We start from the raw sequence: 22,798 nt of genomic DNA, 5'->3' as shown, positions 1-22,798 counted from the left end.
TCATGACACAAAATATTTATATATAATAGATTTTTAATATACCGACACGATAACTTAAGGTCGTACGTTCGAACCCGTTCCTGTCGATTTTTTTGTTTTAATTACAATATGCCAACAGATTAAAAATATGCATAGATCAATTATTTAATTGATTTTATTTGTACATTTTTCCCCATTCATTTTTCTTAATAACATATGTTTATACCATAATATGAGTAGTTACTTCGGAAGATTTATGAATGGAATCTATTAACGCTCCGAGCGTAGTGTAAACGTAGTAAGCTCTATTGGCAGTCTGTGGAGTCGCTTGAGAGCGATTACTCCATTAGTACAAAGCGGTAGAAACGGCGAGTAACATAAAAATATATTAACGGAATACAATAACGCGCTAACTACTTTCTTTCCGTCCATATTCCGTAAGCAATATGAATTAAAACTACTTTATATATCACTCCTTTATAAGCATAACTTACTTTTTACATATTTTTCAAAGATATATAATATGAAATAGTTTTTTTTTTTTCAAACCTATCAATTTGTGTCCAAGCATTTTTGTGACTTAGTAAATACTTATCGTATTTCGACACAGAAAATAAATTATTATTGCATTATTTCTAATTCAATTAATTATTTCAAATAACAAGGACGGAACGCTTTACTTTTATTAATGTAATCATATGAGACCTATCGAACGACCTTCACTCCTAAATTCTATTAACAGTTTTGAAATCTGTCATCATCTGTCATCATATGTGTCTGTTATTTAGCTCTAATTTTAAAATAAAATTAAAATGGCTGAAAAGGGAAATAACATGATAATTACTTATTTATATATATACATATATATGTATTTATATTACAAAAGGCTTTTTATAATGTCATTGATAATACGCATTTTGATCAACTCAACTATACCAACGACATCTACTATCGAGTAGACAAACTACCATGATATCGCTTACCTTACATAAATGTTTCAAGAAATCGTTAACAGATGGCGGTTTACAAAATATATTTAGCACTTAAATGTTATATTTAATTACAGTAAGTAGAGCAGGCCGTTAAGATTAATTAAGACATATTAAAATAAAAACAAAATATCCGAGATCACTTTATTTTCAATAATTAAACTTAATCATTTTAGGATAAACACACGACAAATTATATTAATTTTATTTTATAATATGTCTCTTGCAAACCCTTTACGTAAATCTTAAATAAACAAAGGATTTATTTGTGATTTCGAGTCGTTATGCAATCGTTTACATACGAAACCATTTGGCCACGTTTCAGATATATATTTCTTATATTTTTGGATTTTTTCTTAAGAAAACTAATCTATTAACTCACGAATCGGAACTATCACAAGTGTGTACATACATTAATCTTTGTCCTGTACAAAACGAATCAATTACCAGATAACTTATCATCACTTTTAATTAGTTGTTGTATTTTCTTTAATTCATTACACTTAGTGCCAGCGCCTGAACTCTGTTCTCTCACTATAAGTTACCAACGTCAAACTCGCTCTCGTTCGGAAATCTCCCATGATGGTATTTATGCAAGTTTATGACAAAAAACCTGACATTAAACATATACGTAAAAGAAATTACTCTATTAAAACTAATTGCAGCTTTTCTTAACTCAGCACGAATCCAGATTTAGTTGCTATAATTAACACTTATATAAAAAAAATAGTCGTACAGTCAAAAATTAAACGTAATTTAGTCTTAAAAACTTATATGCTATTTATTTTTCCTTTTGAACTATTATACTAACTATGAAAAATATTTAGATATTTTTTATATAAACAGCATTCCCGTTTCCATTATCTTGACATTGTTTATTTCACTTTCTTTTATGCCAATCGATAAGGGGACGAGGTAAACTATTAAGTTGAAAGTGATTTGATACGCCTCAATGAACTTCGAAATTACTCGCAATAGCCCTTAGCCTTGTTTTCTCATACAAATGAAAGTTGATAGAAGAAACCCATTTCTTAGTAAGTTATAACACGAAAATATATATGAATAGAGATAATCTACAGACTATTTTTAATTAAAATATATATTAGAACAGAAAATTGTATTTGCGAGATGAATTCTGACAAAAAAAATAGTAATTCCGTTTGTTAAGCGATGTCCAACAACCAAAGAGGTTTGAGAACATCCATTAAAGTTTGCGGTAAATTTTCTCACAGATAATCAATTTATATATTTAACAGATTGTATAATCAACTAGAATAAATTCACCGACCGACTTTTCTTTTATAAATAAACCTACGTCTCGGTAACTTAAGAGTTCGTTTACGTGGGAAATTGCGTTTTAGACGATTGTATTACATTAAGTATTTGGGGTTGTTTTTCTAGGAATTAATGATTATATTAATTACTTATTTTTATATAGAAATGTCTTTCTGTGAGCTGAATATTGATATGTAATTCAATTAGTGATTGAATTGTAAAATTTTAAATGAAAAACTTTAAAAAGTTTAGTTTATAGATCGACGGTGTAATCTTATAAATATAATGTAATTTAAAGTTTAAACCGTCGCTGTTGAATCGTTGCTTTCTTTAAAAAAAATGCTAATATGTACCTATATTAACTTTTATGTCACGCAATATTCAATTTTAAATTCTACTTATGTAGATGTATTGTTCATTATTTACATAATATTGACCAGTTTTTCACATCAATAGATGCTACATTAAACGTTCCTCAGATAGACAGGTCGACATATAGGTTCTTTTAAAGTCTGTCACGTGGCTTCATGCTCCACGAGGCTTCTATGACGTGATCTCATGGGAGTAACAGAAAATTTCGAAAATAAATTTAGCCTGTGTCTTATTCTGAAGTCTAGGCTACATTATTGTGGAGTCTTATCAAAATCCGCAAAGTAGTTTCTGCGAGTCTGAGTAAAAAATCTACGTATATACGATACATGCTCTCAAGCTTCCTCAATAGATTGGCTATCCAAGACTGAGAAAGTTTGTCCTAGAACCCAGTTTCTGCAAGTGGCGGTATCAAATAAAGACAAACTGTTTATTTATTTTTCAGTTCTTTAATACTCACAGTAATACAATTTTTTTATGAGACATAAAGTTCCTTTAAAACCGATCTTGGCATATTTGGAGTTCTCAAGGTGTAAAATCACACAGATTAATATTGCGTCATCATAACTTTATCAGATTCATAAAAAAAATAATTCCACGCTCGCTTGTAGTGTTACGAGAATTTTAACAGCTTGTTAAGAGAAGAGAGAAATTACGTAATGTAATATTTCATGCCTAATAATTGTTATTATGTATTTTAAACGAAGTTTAGTCAGTAAACGATGCTGAGGACGTATGTTTGTTTTTGAAGTGAAATCGAGAAATTAGGTATTACTTTTAAATACATATATATCATCATCATCATCAGCCCACTGCTGAGTAAAGTCCTCTCACACGGTGAAGGTAAGAGCATTGATCACCACGCATGCTCAAGGCGGATTGGCGATTTCAAACTTATTATAAGAAACTATAAGTCTAGATTCCCTCACCCTGATTTTGTTCACCACCTATCAGTGGCGTCTAAAGACTCAAACAAAGTACATAAAGCTAGGAAAAAATCACATTGGTATGTATATTTATATTTTACATGAATGTTTCTTTGCGACAATGTTATCTTCTAAATTGTTACACAAATTTAATGTATATCTGTAAACAATCTTAAACGACTTTTAGTTACAGTAAGCTAACAACATTTAATTTATCGTACAAGCAATATACAATCATTTTTATTAACAAAACCAATGTACAAAATATAACTGTCTCTTAAATGCGCTTATTCCGATGGATAGTTTTCAACTAGTCTATTTATCTGATCTGTGTAAGATCAGTGTAGACGTAGGCATGAGTTACGTCTTACTTATTAACACGGGTGTAAATGACCGCAGTCGCGTGTTTGAGAGGCCATTATGAAGTTATCGCTCCGCCGGATGAAGCTAAACACCCTGACTCGAAAAACTGTCCTACGTTTTCACTCAGAGAATGCATGTGACTAGCGAGCGAGAGTACCGACATTTCCCTCAGCAAGTTTATCGATATTAAGTATCGAATTATCTGTTACATAAGAACGTCACTATTACGTAAAAGTGGAGCGGATTTTTTTGTTTTATTTCAACCTACATTTATCATACTTAGCTTAAAGTTAAGAAATTATACTTATGTTTTTTTGCTGAAAATAAACAAACGCAGGATAAAAAAAATAGGGAAATCTTTGTAAAAATATACAATGTTTAATAATATTGAATGAGTTTCTCTTTATAATGAACTTAAAATGAACATTGAAGACATACTTTAGTCTAAAAACTATTAGAAGGGCAACATATATATATCAAATACACTTACCACTTAGTTAGCATTGTTAGACTACAAACAGACAGTATACCGTTTTTTTTATTAATGTGAGTTGATTCCATCACGTGTGAAGATTTATGTATGAATCTATTTTTTTTTTTATGTCCCTAAATGACAAACGAGCAACGGTCTAGCTGATGGTAATTAATTACCGTCCCCCATGGACATCCGCAACATAAGAAGTGCTGTAGATGCGTGACCGACCTTTAAAAAAACCTATGGAAATTGATTCAGCTAAATTTGACCTGGAAAACGAGGTTAAGGGTACAAACACATGTTGAAGCTAGACCTGGAACCCAGAAACTTGTCGAAAACCTGCGCATAATTCCTCTAAACAACTCTTAGTGCATACTTGCCGTGAAAGATACCTTACTAACGATAATGACAATCTCTGAACAATTGGATCCGTCTAAGGACATAACAATTTCATGGCCCGATTACGACACAAAAAAAAACGCTTTTTTTGTGACCCAATCTAAATAAACTCACAATTTTGATATTAATGATTTTGTGAAACTAGAATATTATGTGTATTTATTAATATTGCATAGAAATTTGACATTCAATATTACTAAAATATAATTGTAAAATTGAATTGACAACTTAACGTTAACATGTCTAATTTTTTTTATATCCAAATTCATTATTTTTTAGTTTGTTTTCTAAATTGAGAATAACACAGGAAAATACTTCCTATATATGCAAATTATACGTGTTGATACGATTTCATCTTACACTGCAATTATAGCGACACGCATTGTTTATGCTCCGTGGGCGACCAGAAAAGTAGGTCTCATCCGGCTGCCATATTAATAGATTTAATTTTTTTTTCTCATATATTAATATCGCAATAAAATAATGTGTTTTGCCAGTATCCTGTATTTTATTTCATTATTATCATTATAAATATGTTTTTAAAAATATTTTTTTATTTAAATTTAATTTTACAACCAGGTTATTAAAAACAGATAAAAAAATATAAACATTATCTATGCGTCGAAAAGTCGAAGAAGGCGAATATCAAACGATTATAGTTGTAATAAAATTAAAAAATATATAAATATATTTATTTAATTGTAAGTGTATGCACATTAGCACAGCTGCGGATATAATTTTTATAATCAAATAATATAATTTACCTAACCTTTGTTAATAAATATATGATCACAGTAAAAGTGGAAGTGGAAGAATATTTTGCGTGGAAGAATATTTTGCGATCAATATTGTATTAAATTGTTCATCACATTGAGTTGAAATTAAAAAAAAATAGGAGTAAGTCGTGCAGGACGAGATCTGGTGAAATTCTCATAAAGTGTGGCGGAAAATGAGAGAAAGGAACTGCCGTCATTGAATTCTTAAAGTAAAAGCAAGTATATAATATATTTAGTCCTTTTATAATTTCTCTTTAACAAACAACTTGGATAAAAATATAGATCATATAATTTTTAATGTTATATCCTTTTGATACTACGATTATTTTTGTAAAAGAAACTATCGCGAACAGAACAACAGACTAACAAAACGACAATTTTTGACACCTTATTCATGACTGTAGAAGAATTTATGTTTATGTCGGTATACAAAGTTGTAGATGTGGTTTAAAATAAGAGAGAAATTTTACCTTGTTTAGAACTAATTTCATATCTGAACACAAAAAAACGTGTTTAAATAAAAAGAGCATGGGACCGATCTGTAAATGATAGAAAACAAAAGGTTATAATAAGAGGCAATTTTCATAGGAAAATTACTTTTGTTATCAGCTAACTGTGTCTTCATAGCAGTTATCTAATTAATATTACAAGTGGAATCACAAGCGTGGCGATAGTTCGCTTTGTTGGTTTTGATATTCTTATGCGGATTAATTTCTACCACATACCCATAAAGCTATTGAGAATTTAACATTATTATGTATACGAAAATAAGGACGAGTTAAAACTCCTTGGTCATTTTTATTTTTTGATCGAAATTAGCTTTGTTTAAATTTAGAACACAATAGACAAAGCAATCGAATTTCGTATGTTAAGATACAATTTAAATTGTAGGTAGCTTAAAAAGTGTGATTTTTATTTAAATATTACTCACCCAAAGTTACCAGGGTAGCATAGAGCGAGACGCCGACAGGCATGACCGCTGCCTTTCCCGCTAAAATGCTGACCACCATTGAAGATGACTTCTGAGCAGCACGCCGAGGAACATCTTCCACTATCAGTCAATTCTGACATACAGAATGATCGTGACTCTTCCTTATCGAAGAGTCTTTCATCACCAGGCAACGAGTACCTCCATTCAGGGCTGGGGTTCCTGTAATTGTATCTGGAGTCCCAATGGATATCTGGACACCTCTCGACATAAGCTCCCGCTAACTGTTCCATATATTGCTTGTAAAGACGCTTCTGTCTTTGGCTTTGACTGACATGAAGACGTAGAACATTGAGGAAACACATTTTCAAACCACAAATTATATTGTTATTACTTGTAAAACTTTGTTGATGCAAATTAATTTTAAACAAGTTTTTATTTCAATAACAAATTTCTTCTCATTCTAGTAACTTGTCACTGTTCAAATTTGTTTTCAATTGTTATATCAAAATGTGTTATATATAATCATTTTCCATTAAATAAACTTTCATATTGAAAGTTCGTAATGGAAGTCCATTATATTGTTTATAAACATAACATCGTCTTTGGTCTGGGGCCAGCTGCGCGGTGTCGCTAGTGAGTTGCGCGGTCACACTGCGATCTGCGCCGGCGCGAACTACATAATAGTTTTACGTCAAATTAATTCCCATTTCCCCCAGATAGTGCAAAAAAAACGGAACTACTTACGGAGAAAATGCGCCAGAACTGAGACAAAATGGAAGTCCAACGCCGTTGCTAATGATATTTTAATTTTTTAGTAGCTTAAAATTGGTTATACCGACATAATCTGTGTGTGAGAAGAAAAATAGTGTCATAATTGTTGAAATGGAATGTAGTGAGTTTGTTTCAACGAAGATACCCGTATGAATAGTCCAAGTTGGCATCGTCACAATAAATACGGAGCGTTAATAGTTTTTCATTCATAATCTTGTCACATCGTAGTATTGGCGTAGGTTATTGATTGAAAAACGATAAACTTTTTGTATACAGTGTAACGACAGAAACTTGGACCTTTTTTTCAAATCATAATGACATAAATTAGGAATACGCTTGCCCTAAATTTTATCCATGTTAATTAATAACACCTCTCTATTCGACGTGCACAAAAAATAAAAAAATCACTTTGGAATGTATAATTGTAGGTACAATTACTATAGTAGCCCTCTACTTTAGCAATTACTCTAGTAAGACAAGTAAAATGGAATTGACATTTATACCACACTTTTAATTTAATATATTTGTGTAAAGGTTTCGTGAAAAAAAAAAATATTTGTAAAATTGCAACTTTCGTAATTACACGCCCAGTTAATATGTCAGCTTATATAGAAAATATATTTCTATTTTCCGTTTCTTCACATTTTAATACATAAGACAAGATGCTTTAATTATAAAAACTTACAACGAACAATAGTTTTTTCCACAATAATCAAAGGTTTTCGATATTAAATTTATTATTTTTGATTCAACTACAAAAAGTTTTGAGACTAAATTTGTAAAAATTTTATATCTACATAAACTGTTTTAATATTTTATAGGGTCGAAAGATATGGTTAAACCTATTTAGACTCCTTATTCCGTGGCTGCTTCTGATATAACTTTATGAATGTTGGTAACTGTTGGGTGTCAGTGGTTACGAACAGCAACGTACAAAGTCTCTCTTGCTCTACTCCAATAAAACCTTTCGTTTATAAGCGGTATATACATGACACTTTAGAACATTACATAAAAATAAAATATATGCTTTTCATAACCACCTGAATTCGTAATAACCTCAATTAAAGAATTAATGGCAAATAATTCCTTTAGCCATTTAAACCACAGAAACGAAAAGGTATCTCAATGGGAAATCACACCACCACCCCAGCCAGTTAGCTATGTTAGCAAATCTTGATTTCAGAGAGCCCAATATTTTTGAATTGCTGAACATCTAGAGGCCGACCTGCAGCATGTAAAACATGATCTCACCGCCAACAACCAGTTCGTGCCTCTCAAGAATCGCAAAAAACGTTAGAAGCCACCCGCGGTTGAGGGTCAAACTGCCATATTACAATATGTGAAGGGCATTATTGACAGAATAGACAAAATCTGTCGTGGTGGCCTGGAGGTTAAAGGCCTGCCTCTCATACGTGAGGGCGCGGGTTCGAAACCTGGCAAGTACCAATGTGATCTTTTCCGAATCATATGTACTTTCTAAGAGTATTTAGACACTACTGACAAACGGTGAAGGAAAACATCGTGAGGAAACCTAGTCTTATAATTTCAAATTATAAGATTGAAATCGCCAACCCGTCTTGAGCAAGCGTGGTGATTAATGCTCTAACCTTCTCCATGCGAGAAGAGGCCTGTGCTCAGCAGTGGGCTCTCATAGGCTGATGATGATGATGATGATGAGACAAAATCTTGAAAAAGGTTTCCATCAAAACAATACATAAACCAGACAAAAATATGAACTTAATCTTGAGATGGACGGATAGTAAAGCGTCCGATGAACGAGGTGAGAGCTAGCCTGCCTAACCAAATCCAGTACCAGGGGCGTCGGTGGTATAACTCTCATTAATAGTTCAACTTACAATCTTTTGGAATCGCGATCCTTTAATACACTGAATAACATCGTTTATGGAAAATTCATAAAAAAAATCGAGAGCCGATACAAATTTTTAATTTAACAAAACCAGTTATTAACGTCAATTGTTGACGGATCTTGTATTTTTTTTTAATATCCTATCATTTCCATCAGAAACAATCACGAAATTCTCGTGTACTTTAGCCAGAAAGGCAATATGCTATGTTTTATGTATGTATCATTGTTTGTTTTTTTTTTTTTTGTTTTTGATCAAATCAATATTTATATCAGTTATAATACAAATACATATGAAATAAATAGTTTAACACTTTATTCGAACTGATTGATAAGTTTATTATTTTTATAAACATGAACACACCGCGATAAAATGATTACAATATTTAATATGTCAAACTGACATTTGATTGTCTCAATTTTGACTTTCAGTTTCGCGCCTTAAATATATACCAAAACTCAAAAGTGGTGGGCACTATAGTATAATTTTTTGCAGATGTTCCATTAAAATATTAAGTTTAAATAGAGTTTTGTGACTTAATATATAGTTAATTGAGACTTACTATAATTAATAATGGCAGAAATTGATGAATTAGACCAGTTGGATGAATTATTGCGAGCAGATCTTGATGTGGCGGCAAATGAAGGTGAAAATAAAAAGCCTAATATAAAAGAAGTGAATATCTTTAATTCAATCGACACTTCAGAAAAACAATCTGAAGACTTGCCTTCGAAATCAGTTATCCACAACGGAGACACGGACTCTTCTGACGATGAAGAAAAAAGAAATTTTACAGAACGTAAATACAGTGAATATGGAACTCTTATAAAGAAAACTTTAGACGATCGCGAACAGGAACAAATGGATAGGAGAATAGAATTTCAAAGCAGACTGCGGCAAGCCAATAAACATACAAAAACAAAGAAAACCTTTACTAGTAATGTAGAAACCTTAGAACACAACAATAAGAATATGTTTTGTGTTCCTGAGAAAAAAAGTACTTCGGCTTCTGATGTTTATACAGATCCTATATTTGGTATCAGGATAACCAAGCCCTTGATATCCAGCGCAGCACTGTTAGACAGAATGCAAGGCCGAGAGGCAGTCAATATGCTCAGAGTTAAAAGGTATGTTGAAAACGAAGATTTATCAAAAGATTGGGTTATAGCGGGTGTAATTGTTAGAAAAAGTGCACCTAAAAAATCACAAAAGGGAAGTAATTTCTCAATATGGACGCTGACTGATTTAAAGGATGATTTGAAGACTGTATCAATGTTTTTGTTTCGTAAAGCTTACAATGATTTATGGAAAACATCAGAAGGTACAGTGGTTGTGGTTTTAAACCCAAATGTTCTAGATAGATCTCAAAATTCCACCGATCAGGCCTGCTTAAGTGTTGAGAATTCTGATAGAGTTATGATACTCGGTCAATCAAAGGACTTAGGTATCTGTAAAAGTAGGAAGAAAAATGGTGAACCCTGTTCAGCATTTGTAAATGTAAGCCAATGTGAACATTGTATATACCATATTAAACAGGAATATCAAAAGTATTCACAACGACAGGAACTTCAATCCTCTACGATGGGCAAAGGACTTCATAATTTACAGAATAAAGTATTCGGGAAAAGTATATTCATGTACGGTGGCAAGTCTTACTCAGCCTTACCATCAAGTGACCATAAAAAATTTAAGGATAGAGACCAAAATAGATTAATGACCCTAAGTGATTATTATAAATCTGAAGGAAACAATCTAATGGTGAATAAAGCCCCATATGGGGCTGGACCTCAAGTAAGCAAAAGTGGCGTTTTACACAGTCCTACAACTCAAAAACTGAGTGACTCACAAAGATTGAATAACTTGTCAAATGCCAATAGAAATATTAGCCCCGATACAAACATTAGTTTGGCACAGAGAGTCATGAATTCCCCCACTCTAGGCAAAGGTTTTGGTTTGAAAGGTAATGGAGTTATTGATTTGAATGTTTCTTATGGCGAGAAGAGAGCTGAAAAAGCTAAACTAAATGCTATCAGACTCATACAACAAAAAGGTGGTATAGAAAAACTAGATCCTAACAATATAAAAGGTACCGAGGCTGGTAAGAAAAGGGCTTTGGACAAATTAAACAGCTCTACGGGTGATGAGAACGATTGTAAGAAGGTCAAAGTTCAAGAAGATGGAAAAATGCCAAAAACTGTGATGTCAGAGAGATTTAAGAAAATTCTTGAGGCGACTTCGTCACATCAAAATCTAATAAAGCAACACGAGGAGAGCGAACAAGATAAGTATTTCAATAAACTAGAGAAAAAAGAAGCAATGGAGGAGAAAATGCTCAATACATTTAAATTAGCCTGTAAGGCTGTGAGGTGCGTCAAGTGTAAGTACACCGCATTCTCAGCGGCCCAGAAATGCAAAGATGAAAGGCATCCTCTTAAAGTGCTAGACACATTTAAAAGGTTCTTTAAATGTGCTGATTGTAACAACAGGACTGTCACATTGGAAATCTTGCCGCTTCATTCGTGTAGCAATTGCAGCGGATCGAGATGGGAAAAAGCGCCTATGTTGAGAGAAAAGAAAGTTGCTTTGTCCGATGGACTCTCGATAAGAGGCGAAGAGGAATCACACTTTGGAGGACAAGTGACCGCTGGAAAAAATATAAACTTACTTGTTCCAGATAATTAGCTGTTATAACAAAAATATATCTATTTATTATACAGACTGACTTTTTACGGCATTCATTATGACAATCGAATGGGTTATAAATAAAAAACAATATAAAAATAAAGCATAATATAATTTTATTACGAAACTTCCAGTCAATAACACTGAACCATTCCATAAACAGTGTCTGATTTAATACGATTAGTCATAGATGGGGACAATTTCACTGTTATGCCAAAACAACAAACTTAGCTAATAAAAACTCGTCTATAAGTCATCGTAAACGGCACAAAGTTACGCGAAATTGTAACCTCTATGGGGTGGAATAAATGGCCTTTAAAATTTACACAGCCTTTTGATTATTTACTACATGTTACAAAACAGATCAGTGGTGCTAACAGTAACATGTACCTTGTCTGGTGATACCAATGTATTTACAAAACTTCAGAGGCAGTGGTCCAAACTGAACATCGTACGAACTAGTCTCGGTGTCAACACACTTACAATCGCATTTACAGCCCTTATACAGCTTACATCTTCATATAAAGTACGATCAAAAATAACAGGGATACTTTACGAAGCCATCGAGACGATGCAACCGTATAAGGGACTTCTGGCAGCCGGTACTGAACGATTCAAATTATGTAACTCACATACAAAAACATGAATGATACCACACAAGTAGCTAAGCCGGTTAAATTTACAATTCAAAAAATATCCACATATCTATGCCATGTATCCATATATAATTCGGACTGCGACCGCTATAATTTTAGAACATTTATCTGTACAAATGAAATATAGACTAACTGTTTACACAGGGTTAGAAGGCGTTCCTGGGATGGTGCATAGTGGTGTGTAGTCGACCACTGCCGCGTACATGATGGGTGATCATTCCCACTCGGTGGTGGCCGGCGGCTTGGCAGTCAGGTCGTACAACACACGCGATATACCCGGCACTGTCATTAGCTCCTTGCGCATTCTGTCCACCACCTACGGACATAGTCTCATCAGTACGGCCGAGGCTCAACGGGAGCAATCCTTGCTTCCTTGAAAAAAATATTAATACATATATAATAACTGTCACTGACATCCTGCGGCATAGCGGGCTCGCCAGGTAGAGCCGGCACTCCCGTCATGAAGTCGTTGGTGATGAAGGGGCGCAGCACCAGCGAGCGCTGGCAGGACGGCGCCCGAAGCCCTGCGTCACGATCGAAGTGGACCGGAACGAGAACCACGGGCATCTGGGAGATTAGGCCACCCAGACCGCTGGACATCAACACCTGGGAAATTTATTAGAATTATATGGGAAATACGCGAATGAAATCAAACTTTAAATAGAAAATATAATATAGCTGAATTTTGACCTGCAACTTCCAGAATATCTAGTTACTATTGATTTACCATTTAAGCTAATGTGACACGGATCGGTGAATTAATCATATATATTTACCCCAAATGTGGGTCAACTAATAGGTTCTGTCATAAAAATTCTGATTAATGTTTTTAAACTTCGCAATATTCATTTTATGACTGGCAATACTTATTCAAAACTGTTTGTCAGTTTATTTTATGCATAAGACACACTAATGATATTTTGCAACATCCATTCCTGACAATAACTTATAAAGTAACGAACATAAAACACAAGTACAATGTTACCTGTGTAGCGAGATCGTCCGCCTGCCGTATGGTGGAAATGACTTGTTGAGAAAGAAAAGTTGGCGTGATGTCCGTCACCTGCTCCTTGATCAGACCGCCGAAAGCATAACAAACCCTGGAAAATACACCACCTCAGACACAGAGCCTTAGCAGAAGAAAAAAAAACTGCGCACGCGCATCACAGTTCGTTCCACATTCATCGTAATAAAAAACCAACGTCGGTCTCACTCCACGGTCTTAAAATATTTCTAAACCTATCTATCTCTTTTTCTCTTTCTCTCACTCATGCACCGTTGAAGTGCATCGTTGGAGGTGTTTGTTTGCTATGCCATGTCTGTACCTGTTCACGTTGTGGCACACTCGTGGTATGATCTTGGCGAGGTAGTTCATATCCTTCCAGTCGGGCGGATAGCGTTCCGTGGACAGCGCCACCGCATAGCTATACGTTCTGTGATCCCCTGTAACATATATAGGAATATAGTATATCGGAATTACATCTAGAAAATAATCATTTTTAGTAATATATATAGTCTGAAACAAATGCGGTCTAATATATTTGCATCTTTCAACCTTCTAAGACGTTCCAATTTCTTATTTATACACATACAAATGTCTCGTGCGAATCAGGACGCAGCCTATATAAACTCATAGTAGGAGACGGTATTTATTATTTATGTGGATCTTAAATTTGTATTACTATTGTATCTCATCGAGTATGTATCGGGTAGTGTGGTAGACTCTGACCTTGGACCCCGACCGATCTCAGGGGCAGCAGCGTAGCGGCGAGGGCTCCCGCGGACGAGATGCGCCTCAGCTCGCTCTGCTCGGCCGGGGTGGTGGCGTTGGAGACTCTACCCAGCAACGCGTGAGACTTCACACACATGGACGCGTATTCAACCATTATCTTAACTATCACCTGGAAACACGTATTATAAGGAAATGGTTGGCACCAGTGTTAGTGGAACTATGACCTTGAATGACAAATCTTTTTAAGCGAGAAACGTTATATAATGATATGCTGTATATAAAAATAGTACGACACATACGGTTGTTCCGAAACATGCGAATTATTTTTCATATAGTAAGTTATGTAGTAGCAACGAAAAAATAATGGAAATTTTTACTTCATACAATATTAACGAGCAAAAATTAAATTTTGTATCTAAACATTATATATATTGGTTTATTTGTTTAAATAGTACCTATTCGGACAGACATTACGATATTTAAAACGTCGACGACAGTCATTGGATGAAGGTTAAGAAAATAAAAAATACTGCGTAATTGTTAACAATACTTATCCACTAAATATGAAAATAAAATACTGCTGTATTAAATTATATGTGTGTCAAATCAAACGTATAGAAGAATTAATATTATAAATTAATTAATATAGAAAAAGTATTTCAGCTAACAGCACGTCGCTCACACTGTCTACTTCGCTGCATAGCTAGAACACCATGCACATGAGCTTGGAATCTACCGACTCACTCTCTTTCTCTCTCCCACTTTCTATTTATTTATCTTTCTTTCTCTCTCCCACAGCGCAAGACGTTTAACGCACTTAGTGAGGAGTCTTCAATAACATTATGCGACTGTTTGTGAAATAAAAATGATTGTGTTTGTGAGGATGTGATGACGTCATCACCTGTGTCTCGGCGAAGTCTCTGTCCGCGTAAGGCTCGTCCTGGCACAGAACTCTCACAGCCAGCCCCGGGCCGGGGAAGGGGTGTCGCTCCACCAGCACCGCCGGCAGACCCAGCTCCGTACCGAGCTGACGGACCTGGGAACGTATGCATACATATATACTTATAGATGACTTTAAATATGCTTCTAATTTGATTAATACGTCTTATATGCACTGGATTTAAACCCGAACCAATTGGAATGTTGATTTCATGGTTTTTTATATCCATGAATTAATATGTCTACATAATAAAGACAATATTCCCCGCTTACTCCACAGCCGTCACAGCACAAGTATATGGAAACTGTATGACTTGTCATATACATTGCTGCGACCGCTCTATTCGCATAGCGCTTAGCCTCGAGGCTTAATGTGTGCTGGTCACTGCATATGTCGGGTAGCCAAGGTCCTCGGTGGTACCTCGTCCTTGTGGAAGTCCCTGAGCGGCTCCACGACTCTCCCCCTCTGCCGCAGCGCGCGCACCATCTCGGTGTCGTTGTGGTGCGTCTTGATGGCGGCCGCGGCTCCGGACGCCAGCGCCGACGCCGACTCTATGAGGTCCGGTCGGAGAGTTCCCTGACCCAGCAGCACTTGCTCCTCTCTGGAAATATATACATATATATCTTCCTTCAGAATGTCACAAAAACGTTTTATATGACGTATATTATTTTAATACAACCATCGAACGTACAAAACAATTGTGAATTGCACTTGTTTTAATCCAAACTCGATTCTATCGGTATCTGTGTCTGTGTGACGCAGGGTGACAGAGGGAGGCTCCTTATTTATGACTTTCATTTATTTCTCATTATTAACAAATACCTTAAAAGACGTGTGTGTGTGTGTGTATGCGTGTGTTTACATATGTGTATGTGTGTATGTGTGTACGATGATGTACTGACTGCAGCTGCAGCAGGTCCCTGACGGCGTGCTCGGCGACCCTGACGAACACGTCTCCTATGATGCGCCTCTTGTCCTCGGGAGCCGTGGCGTGACACAGCAGCGGAGTGTGACGGGTGCGACCTCCCGCCTCGCGGACTACCGTGCTGCCTTGACGGAACTGGAATACGTATAGACACATTTACATTCACTATATAGTGATCGACACAGGATATACTATGATAGAGAGGATAGTCACTGATTGCTGGCTAATAACACCATTTTGTTAATACTCTGAACTCACAATATTAAGGACCAAGAAATAAGGTCTGGCCTAAAAACTAGTCTATTATTATAGTATTAAAGAGTGTGCCATATTACAAGATACAGTACACTTAGAGAGGAAAAAGAGTCCATTGACCTTAGTACTTTTCATTTTCACACCTCGTGCAAGTGCTCGTTCTTCATTCATATACGTCACTACTTTAATGTAATGTGGGAATTTATGAAAGCAAAACTAATAACTCTCAGTATTTAGTTTAAGATGTCGACTTGAACGGCACAGAAAATAATATATGCGAGCCAAAGGGGTAATAACTGGTAATTAATTTTAACCTACCCACATCATACGTCATATTAAACGATTACGTAATATAACTAAAACAATTTAGTTAACAATTTATTCAAAATAGTTAAATTTAACCACATCCCACCTGATGGGACGCGTTGATAACATGGACCTTAACCCCCAGCTCCCGAAGACATCTCTCAACTTTAGCGCTCTCGTTTTTACGCATGAAACCTGAAACATTATAATATTATAGCATATAACTATTAAGATACAGTGTCGATGAAAAGCCAATGATATGATATGATATGATATGATATGATATGATATGATATGATATGATATGATATGATATGATATGATATGATATGATATGATATGATATGATATGATACGATACGATACCATTGTCGATGTGTAAAGCGATGACTTGATCTTCGCGCAGTGCTGTTCTTAATAAGGCGGCGCAAACTGTGGAGTCGACTCCACCGCTGACAAGGACCTGCAAAGAAATACATTAAAAAGTTAGTAATTTAAGTTTCGGTGTACTCACGAGTGTCTCAATGTACCCTACGTAGTCAGTAGTGAGTTTCGGTGTACTCACCAGAACTTTATTATCCCCGACCGTCTCTCGTATGTACTGTACGCAGGCTTCGCGGCGTGAGCGCAGTGTGAAGGTCCGAGACAGACCCGCGATGTCGAATAAGAAGTTTGACAGCATCTGCTTGCCTTTGGGCGTTAGGTCCACCTGCGGACGATCGGTTAGGGTGACGAAATATATGAACCTAAATAACTTAACCACGGAGAATAGGACGGAAATATATTTTTTCTCATATTTTTCTCTATGCAAACAATTATTCAAGCCAATACTACGCGTGATTGACATAAAATTATATCGTCTGGCGATTTATAACAACATCCATTATTTATAGTTGGTCAATATAAAACTTGTTACTGGAAAAACTATTTATATGCATGGGAATTAAAAGAAAATTAGGAGTGATATGAGACGACAAAGTTTACAATTTTACATTATACCGGTTAACTAGGGTACATACATATATATATATATATATATCGTTCTTTAAGAAAAATACAATATTTGAAAGACATACCTCCGGATGGAATTGTACCCCATACAACCTCATCTGCTCATTGTAAATGGCCGCTATGAGATGGTTCGACGACTGCGCCCCCACCCGGAACCGTTCGCCGACCTTCTGCACGCTATCCCCGTGGGTCAGCAGTACTGGCTGCAGCTTTTCCAGGCGGCTGGATATAACATATGTATTATACATTACATTTGTGATGATTACAAGTTGAATTTTAGATGTAATCAGGACACTTGAAAAGCTGGTTCCAGATCTTGGTATAAACATTATAAAATATACAAAATAAATAAATTATTTATCAAAATATAACATTTTAAGCATATTTTTTTTACAATTTATCTATATATTTTTGATGTATTTTTATCGAGTATTTTTAATAAATAGATTTCTATAATTTTTAGAACCTTGAGATGCTTAAAATGATGTGTGCACACATAGTTAAAGTAATTGTTACTTTTAAGTTATAAGCAATATTTCATTATAAAATGAATCTTAACTTACGCCGACTCAATATTATATTCTATTTAAAGATGGATGGCTTTCCTATAATTATTGTGTCAATTATCAGAGCAACTCCCATTTCTACCTCCCACTTAAAACGTTTTTAGAACATTCTTATAATACATCCATATAAAGAGAAAGTTATTAGTTAATAATAGCTCGATAATGATGTAATGATAGTCGCTGGTTTCCACTTGGGCCTACATTAAACAGTATGTGTGTCGATGCGTCTGGATCTCATAAACTAAACATATTGAGAAAATTTTTGTATGAATATATCCAATCATAGCATATTTAAGCACTAAGGAAGGTAAAACTTTTTTTTTAATCATAATGAAAACTAAGCATAGCTGTTGGCAGCAATATGGGATTTTATCTTATAATGAAAAATAAAATAAAGTAATAAAATTATAAACATTAAATTTGCATACTAAATCATTAGAAAACTGAGTTACTTATATATATAATTTGGTTAGTCTCAATAAAAGTAACTTAAATCATATTTGTTGCTATACATCTCACAAGGGATGTATGTAGAGGATCAATGCTTTAAAGTTTTTTTTTGTTCATATAGAAGAACTCAGAGAAGAGAGCTGCAGAACTTCAATAGAAATAGAAAAACCAACCAACCAATAGGAGTTAAACATTAACAAGTTAAACTAGTCTCGGTTACATCTCAGTTAGCTGAGGAGCATTCGGATCACCGAGTCAAAAGTGGCCTATGTAATGTAAATTATTTTGTTATACAAAATATTTGCACACTTGACTCCATTTTAGTGTCAAGGCAACCTTGGCCACCCCACGTATCATGACACTCATTAAGACAGTCGCATAATTTTTAACATAATCCATTAGGCGGTATCTATTGACAGAAATATAAGGAAAAATCCTTCCTTTATTATGAAGCTGATGGCTGCGCTTTTTGCAATTCTAGATGATTACTAACGTTTCAGTTTGGATAAAAAATATTGGTGACAAAGAATTTAAATTGTCTTATTTAACGGTAATCAAAAAACCGTGGTCCATCTTAACTGAATTCAAAGAGCCGATTGCGATAAGTCGATGATTGGGTAAGTCTACTATCGACCTTCTTGGTTATAGTGAAAAAAAAAAGCATAGTTTCATAAAATTATGCCCTATAACTATATGCATAGAGGATATTATACCATGATGAATGCTTACTGCCGCCATCAATAGCTTCTAAGGAAATTCTTCCAGGTCTTATAATATACTAACTTGAACAACGGGCACGTGGTTTCAACTTCCACCTCATACTGGCCGTCCTCGCGAGCCTCCTTCCTCAGTACGGAACCACCAAACTCCTTGTTCAGCATTTGCATGCCATAACATATGCCTGTAAACATCATTACTTTGAGAGTTATTCACGCAGAATCCATGACATCACGTATCTCATGTTTTAAGAAAAAGCAAGTATTATAAATATATAAAAAAAAATACAAAAAATTTACTAACAAATTTTTTTCGCCTTCAAAACTTTTCACGTAATAAGTTTAGGTAACATAATTTTAAAGAGTAGAATTTAATAGGCGAGATATATCACGAATGAGTTGTAATGTACTTTATTTAATCAAGTTGATTGTAAAGAAAACAACTAATTTAATTTATAATAATAAAATTGTAAAATGAATCTTCAAAAGGACTTGTCTAAACATCTGTTAAAGATTCAACCCTGGTGAGTGTCCATAACTTAACAAAAAGACACATTATTAGCATCTAAATATGGGTTATTTAACTTAGTACTGAGAATATGAAAATAAAACAAACATTTATGGCTACAATACTCACCTAACACTGGCAGACCGATCTTAAATATATCAGCATCATATCTGGGGGCGTCTTCAGCGTACACGGAGTTCGGTCCACCTGAGATGACGATCGCTCGGTATCCAGCCTCCTTGAGATGATACGCGGGAGTGTCCAGCGGAAGGATCTCAGATTCCACGCACAACTCGCGGATCCTTCTATCTATCACCTTGATTACAAAAAAAAAATCAATATATAATATATTTAGAACATATTACATTTTAATTCCACTCTCACTCATTACAATAAATTACTGTATAAATTTCGAAAATTTTTGTACTTATAAATTAGTTTCGTAATTCACGGTGGTGAAACTTACGTTCAAAATATTTTTATGTCGATAAATTAAACCTAAAAAAAATCGTTATATAATTTTAGTAGACAAATAAACTTTGACCTTCACAACAAAGAATTTATTAGAATAAATTAAGAATCAAGTTAGATATTATTATCTTATATTTCACAACTAACATAACAGAGTACAATAATTTTATTTTGGTAGATATATATCCTCTTAATGTAGACAGTATTACCTTTCCATATTGTGAGCCGGCATCTAATATAGCGACTTTGTCTCTGCCGTTGGCTGCTCCGTTGGCACCACGATACTGTCCCTCGGTACTGGCTGTGTGCATCTCGCCTACTCGCCAGCAGCACTACACAATAAAACCTCATTTGAATTCATAGTTTAATTTTTTATTCATTCTCAGTTTCATTGGACAAAGTGTATAACCTTGTTAGTTTAAATATATTTAGTTTAATTTTTTTTTTACTTAATAGCCAGTAATATTGTAAAACATATGTATATAACCTTTGTGGTATGAAAGCTATTGTTCTTGAAACTATATATAAAATTGAATCATTGGTGGAAACAAAACAAGACAATTCATGTATAAATTAATGACAAGAGCGAATAAGAAACAAAGAAATGATAAAAAATATTAAAGTTACTAATGCTATTCACATTTCTAAAAAAAAAAATTCTAAAATATAAAGTTAAAATTGTTGAAGTAAACTTTACAAATTTATTAGACTTAATTAACCTCTAGTGACATTTTTTTTTTCACATACATATTATATATATATAAATTACTTTGTTGAAATTTTGTACACACAAAGACATTTAGAACCAAAACTATTGTTTGTTCCAATATCATTTACATCAAAATATTACTCATATATACCTCAAAATTAATAAAATTTTGTTAATGTGTACAATGCAAAGCCTATAAGATTTATTTAACACATATACACCTGATCTGTCATACCTCCACATGGATTTAAAATAGAATACACTTGCAACACAGTAAACAACAATATTGATCCCCTAATTGGTTTATAAGTGCGCCAGTCGTACCTTATTCCATAAATTCTTTAAACGAATCATTACAACAGATATCCATTGATATTGTCATTTTCAATAATAATAATAGTTAAACACTACATTTCCAATAACAAAAGTGGAATACGACTGAATAATCTTTTATTAGTGTCAAGAAAGACTGTACGTAATGAAGATGTGAGTGTAAATGGTTATTTATAGAAAACATCCCACATGCTCACTAATCTATAAACACAACATTACAGAATATATTTTATGCCATACATGTTACAATCATGAACAAAATATGTTATTAGTGTAAAAAAAACATTGTTCTGTATGTGTTTATTAATAGTAATAATAAAATGAGATTTATATTTAACTTTCACTTTAATATGTTTTTATATGAATACGAAATATTAATTTTTTTAAGGGATTTTATGATTCTTATTAGATTTATAATTCCTGTTACTCATTTCAAATATAATATTTATTAATATATATTCTTAATACTTCATAGACATACATAAACATTGTATAGAAATAATAATTAAATCTTACCTTTAATTCAATAGTATAAGGGCCAAAATACGACTCTATACTCCAGAGAGCATATGTATTATAAAAAAAATTGTTTGCTATCACGAAACTATAATTGACATTACATGATTTATCAGTTTTAAGGTTACAATAATAATTTTATCAAAACTGATGTAACCTGAACTGGAATACATAAAATTTGACAATTATCTCCATGTATCGTAAAATTAATAAACGTTACTCGTCAATTGCATGTACCTAAAATAACCTGACTTTACTTGTAACAAAGATATTTTAAGCACTAACCTTTCTAAATATACAAAACATAGCAGATCATACGTATTTAAGTGAATAGACATTTCGGTGCTATAAAAATAAGATGAAAGATAATATAATGATAACAATAAGATAATCCGAAGCTGTTTTGAAGAGTGTAGTATACAAACCGTTCTTCTTAGGACATCGTGTTACTGTGTTGATCAAAACATCCACTACGTAAACGAACAAAGCGCTCAAACCGAATACGACCGACGATAATTATTTTAATTACAACAAAAGCTAAACACTATAGAAAATGTACAATGCTTGAAAAACCGCGATTTGACATTAACTTACATTCTGGGTCACGATGAGAGACACTATTTCAAACGTTCGGTTTAATTAGCTGATTAATAATGTGCGCCAAACACTAGGTTAATCCAATCTTACCTATAAAAATTCTCTGAGATATCAGAAGAAAATATTCATGAAAAACGTGAATAAATGTGTTCCTCCATTCAGCACTACGAATACAAATTTTTGATACTGACAGAATGCTCTAGGGGGCGCCTCGATTGGCCTCATTTGTCAATTTTATTATTAATATAATGCACATTTTTTAACTTCTAATTTGTTTACTCTTATTGACGGTTAATTGGTCATGCTT

At 33.9% G+C, this 22,798-nt stretch overlaps 3 protein-coding genes across 6 annotated transcripts in view; 1 reads left to right on the top strand and 2 right to left on the bottom strand.

Annotated features, from left to right (window-relative positions):
• LOC116771333 (espin) overlaps positions 1-7,253 on the bottom strand; it is a 57,605-nt gene extending 50,352 nt beyond the window's left edge. The window contains exon 1 of the mRNA XM_032663162.2: positions 6,483-7,253. Coding sequence (XP_032519053.2) covers positions 6,483-6,844 — 362 coding nt within the window. The 5' untranslated portion in view covers positions 6,845-7,253. The remainder of the gene's footprint in view (positions 1-6,482) is intronic.
• Positions 7,254-9,573: 2,320 nt separating this feature from the next.
• LOC116771314 (protein MCM10 homolog) lies at positions 9,574-12,326 on the top strand. The gene has a single exon (XM_032663137.2). It carries the CDS (start codon positions 9,692-9,694, stop codon positions 11,798-11,800), a length of 2,109 nt encoding a protein of 702 aa, XP_032519028.2. The 5' UTR covers positions 9,574-9,691; the 3' UTR covers positions 11,801-12,326.
• Positions 11,894-22,741, bottom strand: LOC116771317 (GMP synthase [glutamine-hydrolyzing]). 4 transcript variants are annotated; one of them, XM_061523320.1, is made up of 16 exons: positions 22,582-22,741; positions 20,546-20,668; positions 19,995-20,181; positions 19,425-19,542; positions 17,691-17,847; positions 17,180-17,323; positions 16,981-17,077; positions 16,721-16,809; positions 16,031-16,188; positions 15,549-15,729; positions 15,090-15,224; positions 14,186-14,357; positions 13,782-13,899; positions 13,442-13,556; positions 12,871-13,062; positions 11,894-12,772 (listed from the first exon to the last, which is right to left on the bottom strand). In XM_061523320.1, exons 2-16 carry the CDS (start codon positions 20,645-20,647, stop codon positions 12,671-12,673), a joined length of 2,067 nt encoding a protein of 688 aa, XP_061379304.1. In that variant the 5' UTR covers positions 20,648-20,668; positions 22,582-22,741; the 3' UTR covers positions 11,894-12,670. The 4 variants fall into 4 exon arrangements, with proteins under 4 accessions (XP_061379304.1, XP_061379306.1, XP_061379305.1 ...); XM_061523322.1 differs by lacking the exon at positions 22,582-22,741 and adding an exon at positions 22,320-22,338; XM_061523321.1 differs by lacking the exon at positions 22,582-22,741 and adding an exon at positions 21,895-22,022.
• Between the last annotated feature and the right edge of the window lie 57 nt (positions 22,742-22,798).

The sequence above is a fragment of the Danaus plexippus genome, chromosome 17 (assembly GCF_018135715.1).
Source record: "Danaus plexippus chromosome 17, MEX_DaPlex, whole genome shotgun sequence".
Classification (NCBI taxonomy): Eukaryota; Metazoa; Arthropoda; class Insecta; order Lepidoptera; family Nymphalidae; genus Danaus; species Danaus plexippus.
The sequence above is the reverse complement of the archived record's forward strand: the minus strand, read 5'-3'. Positions and strand labels throughout refer to the sequence as shown.

Excerpts from the sequence above, each read along its gene's own strand:
- LOC116771314 (XM_032663137.2), top strand. The coding sequence starts at position 9,692 with ATGGCAGAAATTGATGAATTAGACCAGTTGGATGAATTATTGCGAGCA.
- LOC116771317 (XM_061523319.1), bottom strand. The coding sequence starts at position 21,399 with ATGATTCGTTTAAAGAATTTATGGAATAAG. Across the intron at positions 17,848-19,424 it reads ACCACGTGCCCGTTGTTCAA|CCGCCTGGAAAAGCTGCAGC; the intron begins GTTAGTATATTA and ends TGTTATATCCAG. Across the intron at positions 16,189-16,720 it reads TTATCAACGCGTCCCATCAG|TTCCGTCAAGGCAGCACGGT; the intron begins GTGGGATGTGGT and ends TACGTATTCCAG.